Source organism: Saccopteryx leptura, chromosome 1 (genome assembly GCF_036850995.1).
Source record: "Saccopteryx leptura isolate mSacLep1 chromosome 1, mSacLep1_pri_phased_curated, whole genome shotgun sequence".
NCBI lineage: Eukaryota > Metazoa > Chordata > Mammalia > Chiroptera > Emballonuridae > Saccopteryx > Saccopteryx leptura.
The window spans coordinates 309,452,404-309,468,055 of record NC_089503.1 but is presented as its reverse complement, the minus strand read 5'-3'; the positions used below and the strand labels follow the sequence as shown (position 1 = coordinate 309,468,055).

The following is a 15,652-nucleotide window of genomic DNA, read 5'->3' as shown; positions in this document are numbered from 1 at the left end:
TCATGACTTTAGGTGCAGCGTGATTGAGGGGGCTCGGACGATGTCATCAGGGCTCACTTCCTGTGCCTCTTTGCTTTGCCCTCTGCTGGTTGGTTTGTTTTCAGGAAGGTAACTCTTAGGGCTTCATCCCTCCAGGTTCAAGTTTAGCAAAAAAAAAGGGCAAGTGTTGGCCCCACGCAAAGTTCTAATTCAGTTTTACTCTGATTGGACCAGCGTAGGTCTTGGGTCCCTTTTCAACCAATCATATTTGGTAGGGAGCTGCTGTGCTCTGACTGGCCAGGCCTGGACCACTTGCCAGCTGGAGTAAGGAGGGCAGATACCCTGTCAAACCACATGCACCAGGGTGGATGGGCTGGTTGCTCAGTGGGGACTGAGAGCCTTGCTGGAATTTGGGAATATAGGTGTTGGGCAGCTAGAGATCAGCAGCCTCTACTACTGGTGGTTACAGGAAGGTGTCCCAACAGTGTAAGGAAGCAATGCCAGTCCCAGCAGTCGCTAAGCAAAGCTGAATTTCTTTAAAAGAGAAATGGGGCTGTTGTACGGATTTAAGAAGTTCATCCATAAAGCGCAGTGGTGCTAAACTCCATTCATTCAGTCAAAACAGTTGTCACAGTTACTGAGCCCTCTCTCTGTGCCAGGTACTGATTTAGGTTGGGGTGGGGGCGACATCCAGGTGAAGGATCCAGGAGTACACACAAGTTCCTGGCTGAGATAGTGATACTCTAGAATGGCTAAAATAAAGGAATAAAAAAAAGATAGAAAACCCTGTCTCCACAGCTCAGAGGTCCCCGATTCCCAGCCAGTGAATTGCTTTGAGTTTCTATTTTCTTCTCTCCCAGGGCTCCCTGCCCCCGAAGTCCTGAGGTTCTGAAGCAGGACCCTCCAGCTCACTGGCCTCCCTGGAAGGAATGAGGTGCAGGGGGAAGCCCCTAGGCCTTTATTCGTTTCAGTTCAAACAAGTTTGTTACATTTTTATAGTTACTTTTCCTATGAAACAAACAGAAAACCCAGGATAAAACCAATACAGTTGTGACTGACACAAACACAGATGTGGTGGGTCAGAGCCCACACTCAAATCTTCAGTGTTCAAAAGCCCTGAGGTGCCCCTTCCAGCAGGCCAGAGTCTCTGCCTCCTGCTCCTTCTGAGGCCTCTGCATGCAGGCCTGACCTGTGGCCCATGATCCTGGTGGCCTGTCTACACGCTGCCTCCCTCTCTCTTCCTGCATTCACACCTCTGCTATCAGACTGCACTTTCCTTTCTGCAAAGCCACATTCACACTCCTTTCACCCCAGGCCTTGGCACAGCTGGTCTGGTCCCCTTTCCTCGAAGAACTTCCTCTGCTCCTTGAACTTCCCTGCATGCCTTTTCCAGTGGACACAGTCATTGCTCTATGCCAATAACGCCAGTAAGTAAATTTTCTCACCATTGTGGGGTCTCACCTAGCACATATCTCATTGAATCCTCCCACTAGCCTCCTAAGGTTGGTACTAGCTGCTTTTTTATGTATTGAATAGAGAAAGAAATGGAAGTGCAGGAAGGCACAGGAGTTAGAGCTCAACTCGCTAAGACAACATTCACTTTCCACTCTCTACCCCTGCACCCATCCTCCTTGCTGTCAGAAGCCTAATTTTGTGCAGAGCAGCAATATATCTAACCCTAGACCAAAATACTTGTGTTCCCAGCTTGCTTTGCAGTTAAGGTTCCAAGATTGCATAGTTCTGGCCAACAAGGCATAAGTTGGAGAGGTGGCATCTGTGAAAGTTTATGGTTTTCTTCCATAAAAACTGATAGACCCCCCTCCACCCCTGACACTGCCCTTTGTCCTGTCCCCTTTCCTGCCTTGAATACTAATGAGACGTCTGGAGCTGCAGCAGCCATCTTGCAAACTTGAAGCCCGCAGCATGAAGATACACATTAATATGCTAAGAATAGAGGAGCAGAAAGATAAAAAGGGCTTGGATTCTTGACAACTTTGCTGGGAAGCTGGACCAATGCCAATGGCTGCCTTGTTATGGGAACAAAATGAAAATGAAACCACCTATTTGTTTACTCGCTGTTGGCCAGGACTTCTGTTACTGTTAGCTGACGGCATTTGCAACTGAGGTCCTAGGACTTCTAGTCTCGTGCTCCTTCCACTGTATCATTGGGCCCAGCAGTCACTGCACATGGGGTGAGTCACTTGTTTTTGCCCTGCAAACTGGCTGAGAACTGGAGGCCCTTTAGATAAGAAAGAGAAACCTATTTTGAAACAGGAAGAACTGTTGGTTGTGGGCAGGAGCTGACAACATGGTGATGCTCACTCGTTCAACAGCAGCTACTCCCAAGCACCCACCCACCCAGTCCGAAGCATCAGACTTAGCCCCTTACCACGCAGTCATTGCCTGGTGGGCAGGAAAGCACCAGCTAACAAGACTACTTCCAAAAAAACAAACAAAAACAAACAGACTACTTCATCTGGGGCTCTCCATCATGGAGCCTGGTTGTTCCTTCTTCCAAAGCAGAGAACAGGGCTCCTCCTGGCTGCTCCCATTCCCTCACCTCAGCATTCACTGGTTACCAAGCCTTGACAAGTCTGCCTCCCAGGATCTGTTAAAGCCACCTCCTTATCTGGCCCACTGCCATTCCCTGTTCTAAGCCTTGCATCTCTTCCCTGGATAGTAGTTATAGACTGTGCACTTGTACCCCTACCTCCACTCTCTGTATTTATACTCTCTACCAGGCACCCTGGGGGATCTTCCACAATGACAAACATAACTGAGCTTCTCAGATGCCTTCAAAAGTGCTTATACACCACTGATTCATTCAGCTACGCAATCATTCAGCAAATAGTTATTGACGCTGTGTGCCAAACACAAGGTTTGAAGGGGCAGGTCAATTGTGGGCCTGCTCTTAGGAGCTCACAGCTCAATGGGGAGCTGCCAAATCTTCAGAGACCCCAGGGAAATATACTTTCTGCTTAAGTGGCTCACTATAACCCTAGGAAGTACCTGGCATCTGGTAGATGTTGGATACACAGTAAGGCCAGCCTCCCAACCATCAAGGCACCAGTCATGGGCGTGAGCCATCTTGGATGTCAAGTCCTTGGATGACTATAGCTTCAGCCAATATCATGTGGAGCAGAAGAGCCACCCAGCTGAGCCTAGCCAACCAAAGAATCGTGAGTTGATAAGATGGCATACTGAAAATTTTTCAATATTTCCAACAATTTTTACCAACTTTTCAGAGCCCAAGACCTTGCTGTCTTTAAAAAAATTTTTTATTAAATAAAAATTTATTTAAGCCAAACATAGGATGTGCCTGGAAGCAAGACCTTAATAGACTGAGACACAAACCGTTGCTGCTGTCTTTTCCTCTCATCATTTACCTCTCCCCCTTCTTTACTCCCCCATCACCCAAGAAATGTTCACCTCTAAGGACATTTGACTTCATCCAGGCCTGTGGGATTTGTAAAGTAGGGCAGGGTAGGCTCTGGGGAGGGAGACAAAGATCTAAGATGGTTCTAGAAGACTTCTGAAGGCCTCAAGGAAGGTAAAATGATGAGCAGTCATCTGTATAATCTGAAGTTCAGTTCAATGCAGCTCCCACGTCCTAACCATGTGCTCTGGGCCAGACTGTGCCGAGAGCTGAAAGTGAAGACGGGGAGAGACCCAGCCCTCTGCTCCCCAGGGGCTCAGAAGCCAATGGGAGAGACAGACGTGTAAATCAACACCCAACTCGTGGTTTGATCCACACACCACAGGGGTGCACTCAATATAGAAAGGAAGGGACTCTGGTCTCGAGGGCCAAGGTAGAGAGGTTTCGCTCCCTCCACGGCACTGAAAAGCAGCCACGGCCACAAGGAGAACATGAAACAGAAACACAAACTCTCGTCTTCAAAGAAACCAGGAGACACCTGTGACCCCAAACCACAGCACTCAAGCAGGAGAGCAGATGGAGGAGTGGTAAATGATTTAACAGAGCCCTGGAAAGGCAAATCTAATGGCCTGCTATTCCACATGGGGTGGAAGGCGGGTTAGGGCTGGAGCGGAAGAGATGAAAACCAACTGGCTTGTTGGACCCCGGGAGGCTACCAGGTCGGGACCCAGACACCGCAGATGGCTAAGCAGGAGGCTGAAAACAGGGGAAGGGGATGTTTGGAAGTCTGTTTAAGGGGGAATTAGACCCCAGCTCTTCCCCCTCTGCACTGGACAGCCAGGAGACCATTCCTCTCTAAAACCAGGCAGGGAAAATCCAACCAGAGAGCTCTGGACCCAAGGCCACTGGCCACTGGCTACCTGGCAGGTTGGTGTGAGACCCCAGACTGATTATTGGGGGTGGGGTAGGTTTTAAGATGCTTAGCAGGTAACCACTCCCATCCCCCACCCCCACCTCCACTGGGGCATAATTTCCCACTCCCCTGATGCGAGCCTTGGCCATGTGACTTGCTTTTGGCCAATGGGTTGTTAGCATATGTATCACAAGGAGAGACTTGTGTTTTGCCTTTGGGCTTGCTCTCTTGTGCTGGCAAAAGAACATGCATGCCTTGGTTAGTCTGCTGGCTCAGTATATAATAGAAAGTACCCCTGGGAATGGCTACTATAGAAGGGGGTTAAATGATTTCATCTTTGAAGCACCCTATGCAATAGATATTGAAGGAGACAGACTGAGTATCAGAGAGGTTAAGTCACATATCCAAGATCACACAGCTAGTAAATGGCGAAACTGCAATTCAATCCCAACAGGACCCAGCAGGGACCGATGAACCAGAGGACACACTTAATGGGGACTCCAGTGACAAAGCCCAGGGGTTGGGCTGGGAGAGCATTTTGGCTCATCTCCTATGTGAGAGCACAGACTTCAGCATCTGTAGCTGAGGCTCCCACCCTGCACTGCGGTGGGCTCTGGCCTAGGCATTGTGTTGGGGAGGAGAAAGAAGGAGCAGTTCTGTCCTGACTCTCAGGGATGGGAGGATCCTGGGCCCCAGCTACTGGAAAACCACCTGTCTGATGGTGGATGTATACTTGTTGGACTTGGGGAGCCTCCAGTCTGAGGGTTGAGACATGGCCCTAGTTTTCAGAGGGTCAAGGGCACCCCATGGCTCCCAGACACCCAGCATACCTTGCTCCTCAAAGCTCACAGAAATAAAGTTGCACTTCCTCCTTCTGCCTCACCAGTCCCAGGCGGAGGGGCTGATCAGGGTCATTTTTGCTGGGGAAGGCCCCTGGGGGGGAGTTGGTGTTGGACTCAGGTGGCACCTGTTCCCAGCTTGGTGCTTAGGACTCACCACCCTCCAGCCTCCAGCCGACGCTCAGCACTGTCTCCCTCCTCTGCCACCATGCCCACTAACAAGCTAACTATACTCTTTTCCTCATTAAACATGTGGCAAATGCCTAGTGTGTCAGGCCGATGCCAGGCCTGGGAACACAGTGAGGATCCACAGAGAGTCTTTCCTCCAGAGCTCACAGCCCAGCACAGAGGACACAGTCCCTGAGCTGAGTCTTGAGCTCAAATTAGAGGCCTGATATGGGGGCCAGGGGCTCTGGGAAGTCTCAGGGTGGGGCCTAACTAATCCAGGGCAGGAAGGCCCTAGGAGGAGGTCACCTGAAGGAGGACCTACTTCATCTCACACATGGGGGTGGGATGGTATGAGTGTCCCACACTGGTGGTTGGGTGGGGGCTGGGCACAGCCTATGCAAAGGCCCTGAGGAGAAGTAGCACTCACTGGTTCCTGACTGGTGAGCATTTGGAAAACATAAATCAGGCCACGAACTCTTCACACCCGTGAAGCGCCTAACCCAGCCAGACTGAGATGACAAGTCTGGCATAGTGATGCCCCTGCTCCCCTCCCTCCTTGCCAGCTATATCAGTCCTCTCCCATTTCAAACACACAAACTAGTCCCCATCTCAGCTCCAGACCCTGTCCTTCCCTCTGCCTGGAGGCTCTTTCCCAGACTTGCACTTAGACTCTCCCACCTCTTCAGAGAGGCCTTTTGTGCTCACCTGGCCAATGAATGAGCAAATGAAAGATTGACTCAAATGAATGAGGCTGAATGTGCCTGGAGCAAGGGCAGGCAAGGGAAAGCAGAGGAAGAGAAAGGTGGGAGGGGGGCACGTGGCAAGGCTGCAATGGGGTAAAGCCTTCTGTGGGAGGCCTTGGGAAGGGGAGGGGCAGTGCCCCAGAACCCCTCCCTCCTCACTCCCAGGAGCTGCTTCAGAGCCCACCTACTTTTTGCCAACAGAAGAATGAGACCCGGAGAAAAAGCCTCGCCCTGGCCCTATGGTGAGAGGAAGGACAGTGACAAAAGGCTGTGAGCTGTAGGCGCAAGGAGGCATGTCCCCGGTCCTACTGTGTGCTGTAACAGCCGAGATGGCATTTCTGGAAGAATTGGGTTCCTGGCTCTCTGAGGGCTTACTGCACACCTATGACCAAGTAGGACTAGCCCTGGTCCTGAAGAATGGGACCTGGACAGTGCCTGGCACACAGTAGGTCTTCAACAAAAATTTTACTTCCTCCTGCTTTTCTCCTGACTGTTACTCCCTTTCCCTCCTGAGAAGGGGCCAGGCTGCTTGATGGCAAAGTGCTTGAGGGAACACCTTTGGCATGAGGCGGTTGGGCTTCTGTGTGATCTGAGGTGACTGCTTCCCCTCTCTGAGCCCCAGCTTCCTTACCTGTAAACCGGACACACTAATACTGCTCGCCATGGTGGTCATAGTGGCATGAAGAACGAGAATGGGCCTGAAGCAGCCCACTATTGATAAAAACAGCCATCATTACTAATTACCCTTAGGTGTTTGTGATACATTGAAGGAGAATCTTAGGATTGACTGATCTAGTCTAACCTCCCCATGATCCCAGTGAGGAAACTGAGGCCCAGAGAGGGATGACTCACTCACGGTCACATGGCAAGTCAGCACAAGCTGGGCAGGTGTCCAGGGGCAGCCAGGCCTGTGATCAGGCCCCGGGGAGAACATCTTAGAGCTAGGGACCAAACCCACACAGGCTGCTGGGGCACAGCCTGAAGCCAAGAATGGCTTTCACAGATGACCACTTGCAACCTATTTGAGGATGGGAATTTAACTTTGAATTTCAATTAAGCCAAATATTATTCCCCCCAAAAGAATTCTACTCTTAGCAGTAGACCTATATTACAAAACATTGTTCTCAATTACTACTATTATATTTTGAATTCTGTCAATTTACGAAGAATAGACATTTGTTTTCTCCATATTCGATTTTGTATCTTGGCCCCCAGAGCCTGCAGTATTTGTTCTACCTTCTCCATCCATGCCTCATCCTGCCAGGGGCTCTCCAGACTCAACCAGTCTCAGGGCTAATGACCCCCACCTGGCCTTCCTCTGTGGCTGGTGTCTAGCTTATAGCTGTTGAACAGGACTTTGGACCCCCATTCCAATGCTCACCCCATGCTCTCAGCCCTCTTCGTGGCACTGCCCAACCCCACACCCACCTGGTCCTGGGACCTAGCTGTCACCCTAGGAGAAATGTGCCATGGTGGCCTGTGGTGGGGGTGCTTGGCCCCTGGTTCTTAGCCCCCAGCCCCCCTGAGCTCCACACTCTTCTCTCCAAACCTCTGTGGGAGCCAAGGCCAGCGTGGGTGGCTGAAATCTCCCCGGTAACAGGGCCTCCCCCCACTAGCAGCCTCCTCCCCTAACTTGCCGTCCCTCCTCCCTCACCCTGCACCTGCTCTCTGGCCCCTGGGCCCCTCCTCCCAGCCCCTCCCACACCCTCACTCCTCCGGCTCCCTCCTTTCCTGGCTCTCCATGTCACCATCTGTGGCACAATCCTTCTCTGTCACTCTCTCTGCCACCCCCTCCTTCTCCTTCTTCCTTCCTCACTCTCTATCCCTGCCTCTCTCTCCGCATCTCTCCCTCTTTCCCCTTCTCTCTCTCTTTCCTCCTCCCTTTCTTCTCCCTGTCACGTATTTCTCATCACTCCTCCTCATTCTGGCTTTCCACCCACTCACTGTCCTCTCTCTCTCCCTTTCTCTCTCTCTCTCCACCTCCGACCAACCCCCCCTTTCCCTCTATCTCTATTGGCTCCTTTTAATCCCCTGTTCCCCATTTCTCTTCTTTTCTTGGGAGGCTTCTCCCTCCATCCCCACCCTGTGCTCCTGCTTGCAGACCCCCATCTGTGTCCCTACCCTCCAGGACGTGTCCTGGAGATGAGGGGTGACGCACCGGGCACCAGTGGGAAGTCAGAGCTGGAGACCAGATGGGAGAGGCTCTGTGGGCAGATGTGGCCACCGCGGGCCTAGGAGGGGGCCTGGGCTGCAGTGGTCTAGAAGTGGGCACTGTGTGGGGACGCCGGCTAAGGGGTGCTTTGGAGGCACCTGGGGACTGTGCAGGACGAGGGGCCAGCAGAATGGTAACCAGCTTGGCAGCAAGGAGGGGACCCCTCACCCCACAGGCAGGTAAGGAGGCTGGGACTGGGGTTGGGACCCAGAGGATAGGGTCCTAGAGTGCCTGCTTCTGCCCAGGATAACTTTGGGAGGTTGGGGCTGGCAGCTGGCAGAGGATGGGAAGGTCCAGGGAGGAAGGAGGCTTTCCGGTGACCTCTTGGTGGGCTGTGGGGGTGGGGGGACATTAATCTTGCAGTTTTGTACCATGATTCTAGAATCTTGGGATCACAGTGCAGCAGACTGTCAGGGCTGGACGGAGCCCGGTGCCTCCTGTTGCTTGGCCTCAGCTCACGCGCCAGCTTTGCCGAGCGCCCTGCCTGTGCTGGGCACTGTGTTCAGCATGCTTCCCTGTAATCTTCACAACAACTCTGCCAGGTGGGTACTCTGGTCATCATTTTCATAGAAGGACACGGAGGCCCAGAGGAAGGAAGTGACTTGCCCAAGGTCACACAGCAGTTTGGCATCATCACTCTGTGGCAGAGTCCAAGCCCCAACCTAGGGCTTGTGAGGTATGCGCCTGGGGTTGGAGTGATTCAGTCCACAATGACTAGCACGATCTGAAGTCTCTTGGGGGGGGCCCAGGGCAGCAGAGGACAAGCATAATGCAGTTGGCTAGGAGCCATCTGCCTTCATTGTCTAGGGCTGTTTCAGCCCCTAATTCCTTCAAGCCCAGGGCCTTCAGGGAAGCCAGCAGGGCCAGGGGATACTGACGGTTTCGAGTAGACAGAATTGGGTTTGCATTCTGATCTCCTGCTCACCAGCTGAGGGGCCCTGTGCAACTTACTGAACCTCTCTGAGCCTTAACTTCCTCATCTCTAAAAACTCTCCTTCATGGACTCTGTGAGGATTTCCTGTGAATTTGAGGTCTCTCTTCAGGAGCAATGCCCCACTTCACTTGGAGCTCTACTCACTGAACTTCTTGGCCTATTCATATTTCCCAATGTTCTGGATACTGTGTTAGGTGCTGAGGTTAAAGCAATAAATAGCTCAGGGTCCCTGCACCCAAGGGCCAGCAGTCTAGAGGGGAAGGAGGTGGGGCACAGACAAATGCAGAATCATCGGGGTGTCTGGTATCCCTGAAACATGGTCCTGAATTGCTATGGGGCTCAGGGCAGCCACTCACCCTCCCTGGGCTCCCATCCCTCCGAACAGTCCTCTGAGGAGTCCACCCCCAGCTTTCGGGCAAGCTGTGCCAAAGATAAACCAGACAGGGAGGCAGAGCCCCTCCTCCCCCGGGATGAACTAGATCATGCACAGGATTCCAGCTCCTTAAAGAAAAGGCGCAGTGAAATTGCAGGTCTGGCTGACTCCCCTAAAAAGCCATTATTTTTCTACCTCTGGCACCCTAGCCAGTGAACTTGGACGGGGGAGATGGTCCCAGACATAGGTAGAGGCAGGGCACCTTGTGAGGGGGCAGGGGTTCTGGTAGAATCTTGCTCATCCCTGGTACAAAAGCAGGGCCTGGCAGGTCTTCTGCATTCTCACCGGGATCATGTGTGTTAGCATGTGTGTATGTGGGTGCACAAATGTGTGACTGGATGGTGGGGAGAGACTGTCTTCAGAGCTCACCCCCAAGGCTTCCTTGGGGGCATCTGTTCCTGCAGCCTGGCACTCAGGTCTTCCCAGCTCACTGCTCCTCTCCTGAGAGCCCAGCGCTCTCCTCCCTCCTCCATCACTGGGCAGGATTGGCCACCAGTGGGATGCTGTAAAGAGGACCTGCGCACAGGGCAGCAAGGTGGATGGGTGGTGATGTAGAACTCCCTGGCCGAGGAGGCCAGGACGCTAAGGTCCCAGATTCCACAATTCCAAGTCTAAAGAGGGCTGATTCTGCTATTCTGGGACTCTAACATTCTCTGATTCAGGGACACAGAGTCTAAAAATCTATCTGACTCTCCCATTCTGTTCTAAGAATCTAAAATGCTATTTCTAGGCCTCTAAGAGCCTAGGGATTTGGGTTTATGATCCTAATAGTTCAAAGTCCCAAGGAGCAGCGAGAGCTCTGAATAGGCTGGTGGGAGAGCTGGATGCCAGCTGGGTGCCCTGGCCAGCTGCGATGCGTAGACAAGTGCCTTCCCCAGGCCTGGCTCAGTCTGCCAGCCTGTGAGGTGCAGGTGGATGGGAGACGCCCCCCCCCCCCAGCCCTGCCCCTTCATAGCTATGTGACCAGAGCGTGTGTTCCCGGTCTGAATGTTGGGAATAACAAACGCTGATGCCTTCCTCATAAGACCCATAGGATGCAGCAGGTCATCAGCTTAGCCTGGAACCTGGCAGTTGGGCTCAGTGGCAAAAGCTGGCAACACTGTTAGGACTCCATGAGCCCACTGTCCAGAGAGCCCCTCCCTTAGTGAGGCTGTCCCAGGCTCGGGAGAGCAGATGAGGGCTAGTGGCTGAGGACAGGCTGGGGGTCTCTCCCTGGGCTTGGAGGGGCAGGGAGGGGGGTGCTCTGAGCCCGGCCAGCCTGGGGTCTCATCAGGAGCAGCCACAGCCCAGCCCTAGGGGTACTTTGCCATTTTTGACATTGCGCCACCTGGTGCTCAGAGCCCTTAGAAGCCCCAGGTCATTAAACGGGCACCCAGCTACACTTGCCCACCTAGAGACGTTTTCTCTGAGCTGGGGTACCTCCCCCTTCCAGAAGTTTTGCATCTGGAAAGTGGTGTCCTGATAGGGCAATGTGAACCCCAGGTTCAAACTGGTAGCATTTCAGGCCCAGTGTTAGGTTGGATAATTGGGGGGGGGCATTAAGAAGAAAGGGGGAGGTCCAGGCCCACAGGAGGCTCCAGCTTTCAGCTCTGGACCTCCTGAGAGCCAGGAAGTCTGCTGAGGAAGGTTAGCAAATCCTGAGGCAGGGCCCTTTCCCAGCAGGGCCTGAATTCCCACTGGTAGCCATTCGCCCTCCCTTTGTGTTAAGATCTGTCCACTCTGGTTCCCCCACTTCATTTGGATGATGCTTCAGACACTGGTGCAGAGCTTGTGCTTGTGTGAAAGGAAGAGTTGGGAGACAAGAGGAAGGTCCAAAGGGGTAAGAGTGTCTCCTCATTTAGGAGAGTCAGGTCTAGGAGGGGAGCCAGGAGGAGTCCCAGCTCCTCATCGTGCACGGCAGGTGTGACAAGAAAGCTGCTATCAGTAACTGGGAATGCTGGTTTCCACTGTGCTGGTGGGCATGCTCTTGCTGGCACTTTCAGACCCATCTGAAATGTCCTTTTCTCAGGGAAGCCTGGCCTGCAGTGCTAGGGGTGGTGGCTGTTCGTGTGCTTACCTCCAGTGTGTTGTGAATTTCCCTACCACATGTCTCTTCTTGGGGGAGAATGGCCCCAGCGACCCAACCCTCAGGTTCACAGCCAGGGTCTTTGCCAGGGTGAAGTGGGGTGGGTCAGGTAGAAAGGGTCCCCAAGGGCTCTGACTTACAGGGGAGGGCATATCCCTGAGCCTGTGATTCTTCATCTGATGAAAGCTCTGGGCTTTCAGAGTTTGGGATGTTCATAGATACTCTGAAGTTTATCTATAGACCTGAGTGAAAGGTTAAGGACGTGATATGCAGCATTCTTTTCCAATAAGAGGGCTGAGACCTGTCGGTGGGTATCTTAGGCCGTCCGGGCTCCTATAACAGATTACCATAGGCTGGGTGACATACAAACAACAGAAATGGATTTCTCACAGTTCTAGAGGCTGGGTGTCTGAGATTAAGGTGCTGGCAAATTTGGCGTCTGGTGAGGGTCTGCTTCCTGTTTTATAGATGGTCATCTTTTTGCTATGTCCTTACATGGTGCAAGGTGCAAGGGAGCTCTCTGGAGTTTCCTTTACACGGGCACTAATCCCATTCCCAAAAGTCCTACCTCTTAATACCATCACACTGGGATTCAGCATGAATTTGGTGGAGGGGCATGTTCAGTCTGTAGCAGTGGGTGATCCAGTTGGTGATCTGCTGGCTGGAACCAGCATATGTAGAAAGGGCAAGTGTCGTTTTATGAAACAATATGACTTCATTATGTAAAATGCACTGGCAGCAAAAATATTTGAAAAGTGCTAGTGTAAAGTAAAGGGCATATGTGGTCATCAGCTAATTGAAGGATCCATTGATTCCTTTATTGGACATTTGTGTAGCTCTCGCCCTGTGCACAGGTGAAGGGACACAAGGGGGCACAGGCCACTGCTGGTAACTGCCCTTTGGAGCCAGGCAAGCCCGCATCCTCCAACACACCTTAGCGATGGTGATACAGAGTGGTCACTCTACCTCTCTGAGAGTCAGTTTCCTCATCTGAGAAGTGGGGACACCTTGCTGGCCTGTGCAGTGAATAACTGGTGCATGTCAAACCCTGGCCGAGCACAGGTTCAGTGTGATGATGGAGGGGCAGCTGAGAGAAAGCCGTCCTCTGCCATGACCCACTGTGTCCTTCATCCTCCAGGCCAGTCGCTGACTGCTGACCACCCTCTCCTCAGCCATGGACACCCTCGGCTATCCTTCATTGGTGCCAACAACCTCGGAACCTGTGAACACCTCCTCATCCTGGCTCCTGGATGCCACCCTGGGAAACGTGTCCACAGCCCCAAGCACGGCCGGGCTGGCCATCAGTGGTGTCCTAATCCCACTGGTCTACTTGGTGGTGTGTGTGGTGGGACTGCTGGGCAACTCTCTGGTGATCTACGTGGTCCTGCGGCACACGGCAAGCCCGTCAGTCACCAATGTCTATATCCTCAACCTGGCGCTGGCTGATGAGCTCTTCATGCTGGGGCTGCCCTTCCTGGCTGCCCAGAACGCCCTGTCTTACTGGCCCTTTGGCTCCCTCATGTGCCGCTTGGTTATGGCTGTGGATGGCATCAATCAGTTCACCAGCATCTTCTGCCTCACGGTCATGAGCGTGGACCGCTACCTGGCGGTGGTGCATCCCACCCGCTCGGCACGCTGGCGCACAGCGCCTGTGGCCCGCACAGTCAGCGCGGCGGTCTGGGTGGCCTCTGCCGTGGTGGTGCTGCCTGTGGTGGTCTTCTCAGGGGTGCCCCGGGGCATGAGCACCTGCCACATGCAGTGGCCCGAGCCGGCAGCGGCCTGGCGAGCCGGCTTCATCATCTACACGGCTGCTCTGGGTTTCTTTGGGCCACTTCTGGTCATCTGCCTCTGCTACCTGCTCATTGTGGTCAAGATGCGCTCGGCAGGACGGCGGGTGTGGGCACCCTCGTGCCAGCGGCGGCGGCGCTCAGAGCGCAGAGTCACACGTATGGTGGTGGCTGTGGTGGCGCTCTTTGTCCTCTGCTGGATGCCTTTCTATGTGCTGAATATTGTAAACGTGGTGTGCCCGCTGCCTGAGGAGCCTGCCTTCTTCGGCCTCTACTTCCTGGTGGTGGCGCTGCCCTATGCCAACAGCTGTGCCAACCCCATTCTGTATGGCTTCCTCTCCTACCGCTTCAAGCAGGGCTTCCGCCGGGTTCTGCTTCGGCCTTCCCGCCGTGTCCGAAGCCAAGAGCCCCCAGCTGGGCCTCCAGAGAAGACAGAGGAGGAGGAGGAGGGAGAGGAAGAGGATGGAGAGGTAGGTGGGGAGGAGGGGCCAGGGGAGCAGGAAGAAGGGAAGGAGATGAATGGCCGGCTCAGCCAGATCGCACAGCCTGGCACCAGCAGGCAGGAGCTGCCGCCCAGCCGGGTGGCTGGCAAGGAGCAGCAGTTCCTACCCCAAGAGCCCTCAGCTGGGGAAAAGTCGGGCCCTCTGCACATCAGCTGTCTGTAGGGGCCGGTGGAGGGCCAGGGTGGCCTGAGGACAGAGCAGAGGCTGTGGGTGCACCTAGGGCATGCTGCCCAAGGTGTCAGGGCCCAGCGATGGGAGGTTCAGATCCCACCGCTGTTGAGACTCGCACACAGTGACTGGAGAGGCCGCTTCCCCTCTCTGGGCCTCATGTTCTCCTCTGTGACTCAGGGATGGAAGTAATCCGTCTAGACAAACTCTGCTGGATGAGAAGACTGGAGGGACCTTACTGCTGGGCTGACCCTCCTGAGTGCGGCCCAACTTAAGGAGATGGGTGCAGACTGGCTCTCCCCTTCAGAGACAGAGCATCCTGGTAGATTGGCCTGAATCTTGGCCCTCAGGGGGATAAACCAAGGCCTGGGTTTCCTGGGCTCAAAATCAGGTTCATAGGAGGGGAATTGGGGCCCAGGTTCACAGGGAACTGGACCAGGGCCCCAAATAGAAGAAAGCCTTACCCTGTGGCAGGGAGGGGTGTGAGACTGCCCAGGCCCACAAAACTCTCCCCTACTTGCTGCAAGGCCTCGAGCCAGCTCTCTCTGGACTGCAGGCCTCACCTCAATAACCTCCAGGCTCTCTTGACCCAGAGGGTCAGGCCAGGACTCCTGTGCTCCTGGATACCAGGCAAAGAGGTAGCTTTTCCAAGAAGCTCATTAAATCTAGCTGCATAGCCCCTTACTGCTTGGGCCCTTCGGAGTCCCTGAGTCTCATTTTGTACTTGTAATTTTGTATTGCTTTTCTTAAAGAGGTATTCCAAAATGCATAAACTTAGGCCACCCAAAGCCTGGTTCAGCCGCTGTTGAAGGCAGCCTACAAATCCCCAAAGCAGCTCACTTTGTGTCCTGTGGCTGGTGGAGGGTGGGGTTTCTCTGGGTCTTTGAGGGCTCTGGGAACCTCCTCTTAGGAGAAATCATCCTTGTTCCTTCCCTCTCAGCTACCAAGGCAGGGATCTAATCCAGGCAGACTGGCATGGAAAGGCAGAGGGTCTAGGGCAGCGGTTCTCAACCTGTGGGTCGCGACCCCCGCCGGGGTCGCGACCCACAGGTTGAGAACCACTGGTCTAGACAGTGCTGAGAGGAGGAGGGTGTGGAAGGGAGATGAGGAGGGAGAAGAAGCAGAACAAGGAGGAGGGAGGAGGACAGATCTGTCCCATGACTTTGGAGCTGTCCTTGGCCTCTCTGGACTGAGCTCACTTGCTACATCAATGAATCTGGATTGCCAGGCTTGGCTTACACCCCCTTCTTCATCCTGCAACCTCTCTGTATCTGGCTTTTTGGGGTGAGAACATGAACAAAGGGGAACGTGGGGGTTAGAGGCCAAGGATCAGGGAGGCAGGGCTTAGGGGAGTGTATGGGGTGCAAGAGAAGATGGCCCCTTGGCATTCCAGCATTTCCTGGCTGACCCTCCCTTCCTGATTCCTGGGGCAGGTGGGTTTATTCTGTGAGGGTGACTGGGAGGCCCCTTAGGGAAATCTTTTGCTGCTTCTGCCCCTAGCTCTTGTCAATAAAGATGGTGACACATGACAA

General features: G+C 53.6%; 1 protein-coding gene across 2 annotated transcripts; it reads left to right on the top strand.

Annotated features, from left to right (window-relative positions):
* Positions 1-7,747: 7,747 nt before the first annotated feature.
* On the top strand, positions 7,748-15,652 carry SSTR3 (somatostatin receptor 3). Of its 2 annotated transcripts, XR_010748092.1 has the most exons (4): positions 7,748-8,409; positions 8,613-8,772; positions 12,801-15,110; positions 15,171-15,652. XR_010748092.1 is itself a non-coding variant. In XM_066358318.1 (3 exons), the coding sequence occupies exon 3, from the start codon at positions 12,837-12,839 to the stop codon at positions 14,112-14,114; it is 1,278 nt and encodes a 425-aa protein (XP_066214415.1). In that variant the 5' UTR covers positions 7,748-8,409; positions 8,613-8,772; positions 12,801-12,836; the 3' UTR covers positions 14,115-15,652. The 2 variants fall into 2 exon arrangements, 1 of the variants encoding a protein (XP_066214415.1); XM_066358318.1 differs by having other exon boundaries at positions 12,801-15,652.